Genomic DNA, 14,372 nt, shown 5'->3' with positions numbered 1-14,372 from the left:
CTGAAATAGTTTCAAAAAATATAAAATATTTTTATTTGAAGTACAAGTATGATGTTAAAGGGCAGACAAGACTGTGTTTTCATTGAAGGTTTGTATTCATTGTAGCTCATAATTATTTCCTAAAAGGAGAAATAGTTATATTTCAATTTATAATTGTAGGTGGCACTGTTTTCGGGCAACGGGCATTTTCAGCCATTTAATGTCAACTTTGTTTTCGAGAACTAGTGCCGTCTGACACCGTGGCAAGAGCATAGACGAGTCGATCCGGCGAATTTTGACAGTCGGAAATAACAATGACAACTTTTCAGCCTTCAGCGCTAGGGCTAACCCTCTTTTTCCTCCTTTTAACAATTTCAAATGTGTCGGAGGGCCAAAAGAAGAAACAAGATGTAAGTTGGAAGTTCAGAAGTCTGTTTAGTCATCATACTTCATTAGGTTATAATGCACCTATCATGTTGGCTCTCAGGCATCGGGTTTAAACGATCGCTATCAACAAATAATGGATATGAGTTCCAAACGGACGGTTATTAAACTTAACGCTAACAGGTATCGAGAGCTAGTCAGAACTTCACCAAGAAACTACTCTGTTGTGGTTATGTTTACTGCATTATCACCAAAGCGTCAGTGTGCTATCTGCAAGTATGTATAATGAAATAAGCATGTTATTGCTTTTTTAAATGATTATGTTAAGAGAAATATATAATAACAAAATTTACATTTTTCTAGGCATGCATTAGATGAGTACACCATAGTAGCCAACTCATTCCGGTACCAGCAGATGTTCACCAACCAGCTTTTCTTTGCTTTGGTTGATTTTGATGAAGCTCAAGATGTTTTTCAACAGGTTCTTTTTCTAATTTGTTAAGGATTTTTAAGCCAAAAAATTGACGATCCCATTATTTTTCCTCTAGCTTAAATTGAATACTGCTCCTGTTATCATGCATTTCCCAGCTAAAGGAAAACCAAAGAAGACAGACACTATGGATATTCAAAGAGTGGGATTTGCTGCTGAAGCAGTGGCTCGTTGGGTTGGAGAACAAACTGAAATCCAAGTAATAAAACTTAACATAGGATCTCATTATTTACCACTATTTGGCTATCATATACCTATTCATAGATCCGTGTCCTGAGACCGCCAAACTATTCCGCCACCATTGCTCTTGTTGCTCTTTTCACTGTCATTGGAGGGTTACTGTACCTTAGACGGAACAATCTGGAATTCTTGTACAACAAAACTATGTGGGCCGTTATGTCGCTGGTAATAACTAATTCTTTTTAACTTTTTTTTTCTGAATAGTCGAAAACTATTAACGGAAAATTTGTTGTCTTTCGTTGCAGTTTTTTGTTTTTACCATGACTTCCGGTCAAATGTGGAATCATATCCGGGGCCCTCCTTTTGTCCACCGCACTAATGCCGGCAATATTGCTTACGTCCATGGATCTTCACAAGGACAATTCGTCTTGGAAACATATATCGTGATGGGAATAAGTATTTGCCAAGTGCTTGGATTTCTCCTCACCGTAAACTGACGATGTTTTTTCATCTAGCTGCCGTGACAGTGTTAGGCATGATCCTGATCATTGAAGCAGCCTCAGGAAAGGGTGACATACGAAAAAGAAGGATTATGTCGATCGTCGGCTTGGGTCTCATGGCTTTCTTCTTCAGCTTGATACTCTCTATTTTCCGCTCCAAAGCAGGGGGCTATCCCTACAGGTGAAATTTGAAACATCAGCCGACTTTTACTTTTCAAATCTAATATTTTAATAACCTCTTGTTTTCAGTTTCCTATTGAAGTGATCATCTTCAACACGAAGTCGCTGGTCATAGAAAGTGGGGAAACAAAACAGATTTAATAATTAAATTTTTGAGAGAAGTTTGTGTTTGTATAATCTTGCTTTACCCAATTAAAGTAAAGGTATACGTTGGATTTGAGACTGCTCTAGAAATTTGTTCAAGTATTAGAGCCCCATGTTCTATGATCAAATAAGTAATGCAACAGAACCGTTTTTTATTTTTACTGTGAGCTCATAGATGTGATTGGAAGTTCCCCATTATTTAGCTGTCGTCCAGTTAGATGATCTGGTCAAAAACAAGTAAGTCGAACTTGTATTGATCTTCTTACGAAAGTTAGGAATTTTCATCATCTAATTTATAATTTGGATCTTCTCTCTAATCGTCTTGCCGCCTGGCACATAGTCGTAGTGCTCTGAGAGTACCAAGCGAGATTTCTCGCCTCCCTTCTGGCATCTGTTTGTGTTGGTCATCGATCTACGCTTTCTATTACCATTCTTTCCTTCCCTTTATCGATTAAATGGTTTAATTCATGTTTTCATTCATCTGTAGAAATAATCGGTGGGAAACGTCATCATTTTGGTGGTATCGGAAATTCGAATCACCTCCATTATTGTCTAGAGGTTTCTCACTTCCATTAGTTACCAGAAACCCTACCATCCGGCCTAAAAAATCTGGGGTCGACGTTCCCGCTTCCGTGCTGCTGTCATCAGCACTGCCAAGTCATTTCTGCTAACACTGATGGGGATGTATGGCAAGATCGCGTTCTGCAGCTATCAATGGGCAGATCGGCAAGAGCAGCTGGGAGAATAGCGGACGTTTCAAGCAATAGCCTTCGTAGTGAACGGAGGATGTCTTTCCTATCGCTTTGGCTCACTGTATTTCGTTTCAACACAAAAGCATCTTGCAACAAAAGGGACAAGCAAAACAACAACGTTCATCAAGGCTTCGCACAAAGTTGTTCTTTATTTTTGGTAACTCAACGTGTCTCGGGTTTCACACTTGAAACAAAACTAATGCAAAAGCTCACATAAGATTTAGTAGCAAATTGATGCACAAAAATGGCTATTATAATTGTTATTTTAATAGGCTGCGTATCGTTGCTCCTTCGATAATGAATAATAACCAACTCCACGTTTCACACACCTGAAAGTTCTTTGTGCGATTAGTTTAGTTTTGCCCTGGACCAGGTTTCATGGCAATGGAACGTGGCATCGGTTGTGTTTCGCGAGCCTTCTCGCCTTAATTCCATAGCTACAGAATGTTAATAAGACAATCGAGACGAGTCAACGGAATTGAGTACTAATAAAGTGCATGAACTGCAAAATTTCGGAAATTTCTCATCCCGGGAAAAGTAAGTAGCACGATGGGATGAAGACGCTCCCATGCTCTCAAGCCTTCAGTAAGTGTTTTGAGTGTTTGAAACACTCGTCAGATATGGAATCGGCTCGTCGTGCTCTCACGTTCAATGATAGTGAAGCATCTGCTGTTATAATAGAAGCACATGTATAGGCTGCTTCAAGAGCCTCTAGACGATGACACGAAATCTTGAATGGTAGGCCAAGAAGTCTTGAACGATGGGACGTTAGAAGTTTCACTCGTCTCCTTGATGAAAAACGCTGTAGGAGAACAAAAGCTACTTTTCTGAGGATCTTGTTACACTGTAATAATGATCATTGAATAGACCTACAAACTTTGGATTTTGTTACCTAATTCATGTGTTTTTTTTTCTATCTCGTCCATTCTAAATTTGCTCACGCTTCTTTTTTGTTGTACATTTCAAGTGTGTGTTTTAAAAGAACATGGCATTATTGGGTAGTACTTTGTAAAATCATTCGTACACACTCGTTCGTTCACTATGTGAAAACAGGAAAGTTCAACAGAGAAAATCTTTAATTTTGGTCAGTACTTATTTTCAGGCTGCCACAGCCAATTAACCGATCGACAATAAAGGCTTACACAGCAGCCTAGAAAAAAACAAAATACCGCTGGGTTGAAACTGAAGGATTATTGACCTACGCATTTCACTGTGTCCTTATATTTTTGGTCACACGCAGGATCTGAAGTCACGTTTCTTGTTAGTAGCTGGTCTCTAGATACTACGTCTACATATCTAGTCACCACATGTCAAGGTCGTATTTTTTCTCTTCAATTTTCTCTTCTTCATTCTGTTCCTTTTAAGAACTATAAGCTTCGTGAACTGTCAGGACACATTTTTGTGTGCAGTTTTACTGAGGTTGATGAAAAAGTATTGGGGGAAACCAAATCCAGCGACCACTTTCATTCTACCCGGAATACAACTGAAAGGACGTTTTCTTTTTCTTCTTCCCATGCTTTATTCTCATTTCTTTCCCTTACAATACAATCCAATTTTTTATTTCGATGCTCCCTCTTTAGCATTCACCCTACGGTGACTTGAAACGAATGTCCGTTTGTTCGACTCGAACGCATGCAACGTGAACAATAATAAACCACGAATAATACAATTTTGCAATCGATATGTGGATGTACAGAAGGATTGGGAGGGGAGGGAAATCAGGAGATGTGAGAATCGAACTTGGAGCGTCGAATTACTAATGGATGGACACTGTGCTAGGACTACATCTCACAAACAAAGTTTTTAGGTAGAGAATGCTGCACTCAGCGCATCGGAACTGTGAGAAATGGGAACGAAAATCAATGAGGGCTGCTTCCTTTCTTTTTTAACACTCACACTTTCTCATCCATCTGCACCAACCCTCTAAGGGCTACCGCTGAAACTGAGCTTAATGACACGTGTATCGAAAACAAGCAGTTCAGCTTTTTTACTTCTGTGTTCCCAATGAACATGTACGGGACAGTAAAAATCCGAGTGCTGTTGTTAATTGCACATGCTTTAACAACTTTGCTATAATTTTTAGTGCTATAGGTCTCTTTCCATTTTCCTCGCTACGCTGACCAATCGGAATCGTTTTTAAGCGTATTTATTTTTTGATTGATTGACCAAATGGAATGGAGAGCCTTCCCGAGGCAACGAGAAGATGTTGTAGGAAAAGACCTGAATCGAACGAAAACTGTCCATTAAGTTGCTCCCTTCCTAGCACGATTACTGGCCAGATTCAAGAGGTAGTTTACCTGAAGCTAGAGAAGTCCAGCAGGAGCGAGTCCGCATCGGGAGCAAGATCAATGCAGGCCTGTATAGATCTTCGTAAGTAACCAGAAATAAATATTTTTTTGCTAGGGATACGGGAATCCAGGCAACCGCTACCGATCCATCTTTGAACGTCTTAAGGTGTGGCATCTTTACGAGGAAAAGTGTGCTTGTCAAAGTGGAGGCATATAACTGAATTAACATTTAATTAGAGAATTCCCTGTTGCTACGTTTAAAAACAAATAAAGATGCACGAAGTTACACAACGAATCGGTTTTGATGACAAGAAAACGCAGCCATGAGGTTTTGCCACATGTCGTGCGTGCATTGTTTCGTGTGACTCTTAACCAATACCAGCTGCAGATTTATAGCTGTGTTATAATAGTTTCCCATCTGGTAGGATTTGTCTTTCCATCCGTCGGGTGTAAAACATTATCAAGGGACACGAATTCATTCAACGTCACACCCAGTTCATGACGGGATATCTTCCGGTACGTTTGACTGACCATAACTTTAGCAATAAAATGCATGAAAAATCAATGAAATTCACTTAGCTATTCAATACTGAATCCCTTTGACGTCATCGTACAGTGTGCTCAAAGTAGATCAGAAATCTACCGGGCATAATAATATCGCTGCTTCGAATCGAATGGCCAACTGGGTTGTGAACTCCAAAATTGAGGTGATCCTACACATCATGCAAGCGTCATTATTGAAACGTAGGCCCACATCATATTGTTCGCCTCGAGAAGACGCAGGATTTCCATCATGACATCAACGACTCCAATTGGATCGTGGATGACATTTAGTGATGGGTCTCTGGTGCAGAAACTATTCGCACAATCACAGATTGCACGCCAACGTCACGCCAATCCCTCTGATCCCGCTTATTTTCCCGACACATTCATCCAGAACATATCACACACGAAAAAGGTACGCTATTCACAGCAGTCGAACGTGGTGGTAGCGCCGAAAAGTCAGAACATCCACACTTTCGATTTAGCAACAAGTCACTCTTTATTCAACCCCAAGTGTAGCGGCCTTGGAAAAGTGTCTAGCAAGTCAATAAATTATTTGGTTTCAGTCTGACAATGTGTCCATGTATATTTTAGGAAAGTCGAAATGTATAGAGGAAGGCAGTTTAAATTTGTCGTTGCCATTATACCCCCTGTAAAGTAGACCTAAGCAAAAATAGAAAGTGTGATGCTAGGAGTTAGTAAATGCCAACAAAAGAAAGAACCATCAGCAAACCTACGCATTCGAGAGTGATTGATATAAAATGAAGCTCAGTATAAAACCTTACCTTTCGCAGGACTTTCCAAACAAAAAACATTTAAAAAAAAGGGCAGCCTTGTATTAAGAAGACGGATTAAAAAGATCGAGAGAGAAAGGAAGTTGCCAGGCATTTATCGTCTTAAAAGCTCGCATTCTGTAGGTTAAAAGATGTTCCCGTGTGGCAATTCTTCGTCTTCCCTACAATTCAAGTTGCTATGCCTGCTCTTCAATTAACCTATTTTCTAAGAAAGTCTTTTTTTCTTTTGCCTTCCTGTCTTTGTAAAGCCTTTACTTCTATCCACCTCTTTTATTTTAGTGCGTCTAAAGTGGACAAAGCCTCTCTACATCGCAGCCATTGTTGTGGAATTGTTCTCACCTAGCTATACTTGCCAAAGACTTTGGCTATTCTTGCTGCGTTGAATCCAATAATAGGGGAGTTCCCGAGGAAGTTGATAATTGAACTAGGGGGAAACAATCGTATTTGCGTTTCTACAAACCCGACAGCATTATGCAATATAGTGGATAGCATCTAATTACAAAGCTAGAGAATTTTCTACTATAAGCAGACGTATCGGTGGATGGACGAGTCTGTCCTAAAAGGAAAATCGATCGACCCCCATTTTGGATCTACTGTGTCTTCGTTATCGCTTTGGCCGAGATGTGCCAAGTGTTCAATTCGATTATCTACGTCCTCCTCTTGTCGGCTATAACGTGTCGGAGAAGATGGTTGGCAGCATTTTTCGCAACTATACTGTAAGCTGCCTGTATTTCTGGCGACGTTACATTTCATGACGACAACGGAAGTCAAGGGAGGTGGAGTTGCGACAAGTTACATACGACGAAATGACTATACTATACATCTTTCATGTTTTAATACAATATCATTGGCAAGAGAGAAGTAGTTGGACTTAGGAGACCATTTTTAGAGCTAAAACAATTTTCCGGATGAACCTAGGACACGCTAGCATTACTCGAAGGGGTCACTAACTTAAATCCCTTCTCCCCTGCTTTATGCGGTTCGGGTCGTTGTAGAAACAAAGAAAGGATTAAAACTTTATTGTTATCGTCCGTCGAGATATCGGTCACGTTGCCATTTAAACTACCCCAAATTTGCCAGTACGTTCGTGTTTTTTGTTACTCGTTCTTCATAGGGTTGTCAGTGTTTTACGTTTCATTGATCGATTTGACATTGTGTTTTAGGTCTGCCATGCGTCAATGGACACATGAAAATTGCTGGCATCGTACGGCTCCACGAACGTTAATGAACTCAAATAATGTAGAAGGAACGATGACAACGTAACCACTGACAAGTATAGGGCAGTCAAATTTTTCGTGGAACATGAAAGCAGTGGAGTTAGAGCGCAGCTGACGATGCCAACCGCAATGAGCAAACAATTCACCCGTTTTTATATAAACTATAAGGCTGATGCAAGTTCGTTAGTGTTACGTAACACTAAACTTCGAAAAGAATTTCTATCTTGATATATGATTATGGACCTTGGATCTTCTCCAAATTCAGATCGAAAAATTCTTTATCGCACATAACTTTGTCTGGCTTGGGTATGTCTTGAAGAACTATATATAAAGTAAAAAGAAAAATCGTTTGTTATCACTTTTTCTAGCTTTTTTCTTTTCCAGCATCATTCCTCGCGTTCCAGTCTTACATCACACTAAGGATTACGAAGAAATGGAATTGTTTTGGACCCTATAAACTTGTTTTTTATTTTACTCAGAGGCAGACTGCCGAATTGCATATAGTCGAGATTCCATAACAACCATATCTTTTCATGTATGTACTCATACTGTATACTCGGTCGATTTTCCAGCTTTAGAAGCAAGGATGTTAAAAGCTTTGACTGGTTCAAGGCAAAAGAGAAAAATAGCTAGGCGCCTATACATAGTGTACAGATGAACGTGAAATGTAGCCCAGCACGCGGAAATGATGCAAATACGCAATAAATACGAAGGCATCTTTTGCTGAGACGTAAAAGGATACAAGACTGGCCAGAGAGAAAAAAAAGGAAAGAAATTCTGGTGGACGACTGAAAAAGGATGCGAAAACTTTTGGAAGCAGCCTATCCTAACTGCCCTCGTTTTTATTGTGGTGCTGCCTCTCAATAATACAAAAGTTTCTATATCTGTCGGCAGTGAATATTGTCAGCTCAACCACCACGCCCCTTCTTTATTTCCTTCTTAGAATCTTATTTTTTTCCCAACGGTTTCTTTCTTTTTGGTGGACTAGATACTACATACATCTGTTGTCAAAAAAAGCTCGCGAAAAAAGCTGTCGCGAAAAGAGACCAGAGCACACCCATAACGTTATAGCTATGCAAATAGTGAATAAGCAAATCTCGAAACTTTGTCCGCATTCATTTCCAATTTTATTGCAGCATATCAAAGGAAATAATGACTGTGGATTTGTGGTACCTTAAATGTACATCGAGCAAAAGAATCTATTTATGCAAATTGACGTAGTATAGGATGCCGAAAATTATGTAGCCAGGGTACAATGGGCACATTGTACTGTGTTAAAACCTTTGGTTCTTTTCCTTCATCAACACGGCATTACTGTGCGCACAGATAAATTTCAATTCCTCTAAACTACTAAAACAAATGTTTTGTTTATACACAACTTGTTAGTTTTCCTAAATTGGTTTTCAGTTTCAAGCGTAGCTAATACATCGCATGTGCAATTTCAAACAACGATTCCGAAAAAGCGAACACTATATGGAATTCAATCCAATTTAACTCGCTCTATAGTAGATCAAAGGCAATAGAGATACCAAAGCAGCGATTTGACTGCATATTGCGCATAAAGTGCAGTATACGTTAAAAAAAAGTATTAAAAAAAATATATCCAGCAGTGTAGAAAAGCAGCACTGTAAATTCAGGATGCGCGATAAAACTGACATAATGCTGCTCTTTTTTCAATAAAGAATATGCACGTAGCCTTTGATCTCATTAAAGCAGACATCGTTTCTTTTAGTAAGTATCGACATACACTGTATATGACTTGAATATGGTCGATAAATTTCGGTGAACCAACTCGAAACTGAAAGTCAATGGCGGAGAAAAGGAAAACATATTATAACTGTAGCATTCAAATTGGGGTGATGCAGTCCGTGGCAATTCAATGAAAATCTGATTACGCTGACGTATATATGTATTGACTCTCAACGCATGTAGAAAAGACGGACCACATAATTTCATTTAATTACTACAGCATTTTTTCTTCCGTAAAGATGTATATTAAAATATTAGAATTAAATGGTGCTCACATTTGTCCCTCTTCATTCAACGTTGCTCGCTAAACGAAGAAGACCGAAAAATTTATCCGCATCAACCGGAAGGATCAGTGGCAAAACGGAGAAAGCCCATTAGTCTGTCTTTTATGTTATTTCATTTCTTCATCTCGTTCTTTTATTACAATCTCGCGATAGTAATAGAGAACACCAAGATAGTGGAACGGTACATTACGCCCCAATCCATTTGGTCCCCGGTGTATTCGACAGTTTGTGCTTTCGAGCCGCACATCCGCGCAATGTAGTATTGATACAGTCGAAAGAAGGACGTCATAACCATGGCACCATAAACTGACTGCATATTGGCAGTTTTCATGCTGCCATTTTCATGTGCTGTTATGTCGACGACATAAAACAATTAGCATATAACAACGTTACGATGAGTATTTGTGAGCAATCTCTTCTGATTGGGGAAGGTTAACTGCTGGTATGGAGATTTCAGACCGTTGGTAAGCGTGAAATATCTCTAGAGAGCTATTTTACGGAAAAGATAAACAACAAAAGGAGGTAACACTAGACGAAGTAACCGATGAGTGCGATAGAACGTTACATAATAGGTCGCAATTAAAATTCAGAATAGCTAGTTGGAATGTCTTAAGCCTGTCGTGCCACGTTTGAGAAAGGGCCAGATTATCTTGGCGAGGAGATTAAAATATGTAGTTAAAAAAAAAGATTGAAATAGGAAAAATAGGGGATGGGGGGAAGTGAAGTAATGTGACGTAATGCAATGTGCTGCTTTTCTCGGAATTTCTTCCCTTACCGAAAAGGTAACTCATCCTTCGTTTCTGCATGTCAGCCTTTGGAAAGTCCCGGGATTGCGTCATCATGACTTCAATCGATTCGGCCGGAGGATTGGAGATAATGAATAAGGGCAGCATACCATGACGCGAAAGGTTTCTTTGTCACCTAAATTAGTGAGTTGCGCCTCGAAGTAGGCTTCTTTTAATTATACGCCGGAAGTGATGCACCATGTGAGGTCAATATCACCAGGCACCTTTTTAAAATGCAGAAAAAGCAATAAAAGTAAGAAAAAACGCAAAGATGTACAAGAGTTGAGAAGAAACGACGACTGCTATTAAAGAGAATGCAGGTTACGGGCTGCGCATAAAATATACGGATTCTTGGAAACAAAATTGTTCTCTTCAAATAGAATTGAAAAAGCCCCTGTGTTTTGCACAAAAAGCATCAACAGTTGTAGAAAAGAATGATGGGAAAATGTGTATGTGTGTAGAAAAGTTGAGATCGTCGTGTCTTATACGGTTGCAACAAGCACGTATATATACACTGCGTCGATCCCTGATTAGACTAATGCTCGTGAAAATTAAACAGGGAAATCATGTTATGTAAACGGAAGTTATCAGTCATATTAGTCCCGCAGCAAATGGAGTAAATAGTGTTTCGATAATAAAAAAGCTTTCGGCATAATTCTATCATCTGTTGTAGAAAAACAGGAAAATTGTACCGTCGTTATCTTCGATTGCTTTGCAACGAACTGGTTGTTCCTCAACTTGTTATTTTTCCCCACAAATAATGCTAAAAATATTCGAGAACCTGAACTACATTTTGTGTTGTTTCCGTGTTCAAATTGAGAAACGTGCTATAAGGTTTGGAAGTCTCTCCTCTGCGTTCGATAAATTGCATTTGACGTAACAGCCATAAAAGTGTGATACAACCCAGAGTTCCGCAGGTATTGGAATGAAATCCGAACCGAATGAACCAGTAGAACGAAAACAGAAAGAGACAAAGGGGAACTTCATTTAATCTGAAAGCTGTGGGGGGTCCACAAATATGCATTTCCACCATGGAGCCAAACCATTGTCGATACAATGTGGAAGCCAATTTTATCCAGTCACCATAATATTGTATTTACTTTCATTTTATACACCAACACACAATTTATAGCCATTACCCTACACGCATCGCTAACTTGAGGCCCTTCCTGTTTTTCTTTTTGGTTCCGCTTTTGCTGTCCTTTTCTGGATTATTTTCGTTCTGGTCGTCTGGACTCGGGTTTTTGTCAAGACCGATAATAACTTTTTCGCGATGAGAAGTATTATCTTGGGAGATCAGTTGGCACGGAAATCAGTCGTCTACATCATAGAATATCATTGCGGAAACAATACAAAACAACGAGAAAAAAAACAATACAAGTGACTTAATTTATGTTTTCCGCTTCGTCATTGGTAACCTTGTCGCAGATTTTCACATTCTACCAGCCTTGTAGAATATACGTAGAATTACGCAATCTAGTACACATGTTGCTTTCGACGCAAAACACAGCGGATAAACTATCCATTCATAGGCTCTTCTTTTTGCCTTCTTCTTTTTGCGCTCATCTCCACGACGACGCTGCAACGCAAAACAAAATGGACGTGGCTATTATGTGCATACGTAAATTTAGGCACAGTGAAATAACAATCTATTTTTGTATTGCTCGAAGGAATCTCTGTTCATCTGATGTACAGGCTGTATAGAAGAAATGACAAAGTTGCACATGACAGCGCATAAAATACTGAGGCCGTTATCCAGCGTATACGGAACACGTATAAGAACTATAGGGCTCGGTGATAAAGTTGCGTACCAACGGAGAGTCTTAATTTTTTAAGAGGATTCACTAGACTGTATACTGTGGTTCTTTACTCTAACCCCTATATAGAGACCATAAAACACGGATAGCGTGCGTGTGTCCTGGGGACGAAAAAGCTTGAGTGGAGTGCGATGTGTCCGCCACTATAAATATACTCGCTAATCTTGTTTTAAGACGCTAGACTCAACCAAAAGCAGCTCCCTTTTTCCTTTTTTTTTTTAACTTTTTTTCTCACTCTGCTTGTAGAGCTCCAAGCTGGTAGGCTGATGTAGAGCATGTGTGAAGTTCCCATCAGACGTCTTGACTTTTCATTCGCCTCCGCTGGCGTCGATCGATAATGTACGGATGCCTTTCGATTGACAATGAACTGAACGTTTAAATGTGCAATGCGCTTCTCATTGTCAAACATCTAAATGGTAAAAAGTTAATTAATTTTTCAAGTGATTGTTCGTGGTATCGCTTTAGCAACTATATACGTCAGGAGATATAATCAAATACGTGCCATTATAGCTATTGTTTTACATGTGCTTGCACAATAAAAAGCCATCTTTCCTTTTTTCTGTCATCTATGATGGCGTTTGTTGGATTTTCTCTCGTCTTCTTTCTCGCAATTTCAATTGATGCATTTTCCTAGAAGGCCAGTGAAATCCTGCGCGGTCGGTTTATTCGTCGAGGCCATCCTTTACATCATCCCAACCGGATGAAAAAGCCCAATAAGTGTATTGCCTAACACGCTCAATCTTGTTGCTCTGCAAATGAAGTACAATGAAAAAATGATTCAACAAAAGACATCCTTTTCTTTTTCAGACCATGTTCTGTGTGTCCATCAATGAATGATTTTGGAAGAGATAACGCAGAGAGACAGGAAAATGTAATGAAATGTAAAAATGTGGTGCAGAGACTATTATAATCTTGCTGGATGCTCCATTGACTATGGCTGATGGTCTTTCGTTTTCTTCCGGCGTTGTCTGTCTGCCACGGTCAACATTTTATTTTCATTGCGTTTTAATGGATGCTTTAAATATTTGATGTTATATTTAGCCTTACGTTGTAGTATACGATCGTAGGCTAAAGCTCAGAGCTACAAAGTGAGTTTGACGTTGAAGAAAAAGTTAACGATGGGCAAGAAAAGGATTACAAAGAGGGAGGAAACAAATGGCAGAACCGTGGCCTTTTGTGTACCCTGAATTGCTGCTACTAAAGTTTCTACGATTGTAAACGGCCTCCCCTGTTTTTTCCGTTTCTCCGATTGTTTACAACCGTTCTTTTGTACCAATCTCGACTAGACAACATGGTACATTGATGAATTTGTTATTAAATTCTTGAACTCTTCCATGCCCAATATAACCCGCCTCGATTGATTCAATTCCTGTAGACTACTTCGTTTCTCTCTTTTGAAGGGCCAAGGCCTGAGATAGGGGTGGCATGGAATCTACCATTGCTTTAAAAGGTGTATAGTTTTAGCATTAGCAAATGTTTAGAGCATAATTCGTGTCACGCTCCAAGTGAATGTAAATGCTGATAGCGTATATAGCAAGGTAGAGGTAAGAATTGCTAACTCTGTGCCACACAAACGCGGAGAAATGTTCTTGGCAATCTAGACGTGCGTCTGTGTCAACCTTCATGAAAGATGGGCAAACGACTAAGGAACGTTTAAGATAATCGAAGCGTATGCTGCCTGTTGGGTTGTTGACATGGCATTACTGATTATAGCTTACTGTACTCGGTTGATGTTACAATTTGATTCAATCCCGAAATTGCGGTAGCATTCCTTTACCTTTTCTTGTCATTCACGGGTAGTAGCTGGACACTATTTATAGGGGTTTATTTCTATTCATGAGGTCGGTTGTTTATTACGTTGTATTTAGTAGGCTATTAAAGGAAGCCTTTTATAGTATTTTTGTTTGTCCACGAAACTTGCAGTCCTTCAATCGCCAATTTCATGCGTCATGCGTAAAGGGAAATGTCAATGGACGTTTAGATGAAGAATTAAATTGACTTTTATATATTCTTATCTCCACGAATCGTAATGTAGCCTATCTTCGGTTGTTTTGCTTTCTTGAAAGGAAAATAATTGAACTAAACGACGGAGTCTATTTTCACTGTATCTCCACGTAGCGCCCGATATATGTCGACATAGATATATGGAGAAACCTCTCGTAACCATAAACGTATTTTTGTTTACTTTAAAAAAATTTTTTAGCTCGTCTTTCAATGGGTTCTTGATTTCCGTATCCGCTCAATAAATCCGTGCATTTTTGTGTGTGCTAGCTCCTCTCCCCTTCC

The 14,372-nt window shown here is 39.3% G+C and overlaps 1 protein-coding gene across 1 annotated transcript; it reads left to right on the top strand.

Annotated features, from left to right (window-relative positions):
- The first annotated feature begins 33 nt into the window (after positions 1-33).
- LOC116930617 (tumor suppressor candidate 3) lies at positions 34-1,928 on the top strand. The gene is made up of 9 exons (XM_032938000.2): positions 34-88; positions 316-389; positions 467-639; positions 727-844; positions 912-1,052; positions 1,118-1,258; positions 1,339-1,489; positions 1,549-1,714; positions 1,783-1,928. Exons 1-9 carry the CDS (start codon positions 49-51, stop codon positions 1,796-1,798), a joined length of 1,020 nt encoding a protein of 339 aa, XP_032793891.1. The 5' UTR covers positions 34-48; the 3' UTR covers positions 1,799-1,928.
- Positions 1,929-14,372: the final 12,444 nt, after the last annotated feature.

This window comes from Daphnia magna, linkage group LG1 (genome assembly GCF_020631705.1).
Source record: "Daphnia magna isolate NIES linkage group LG1, ASM2063170v1.1, whole genome shotgun sequence".
NCBI lineage: Eukaryota > Metazoa > Arthropoda > Branchiopoda > Diplostraca > Daphniidae > Daphnia > Daphnia magna.
The sequence above is the reverse complement of the archived record's forward strand: the minus strand, read 5'-3'. Positions and strand labels throughout refer to the sequence as shown.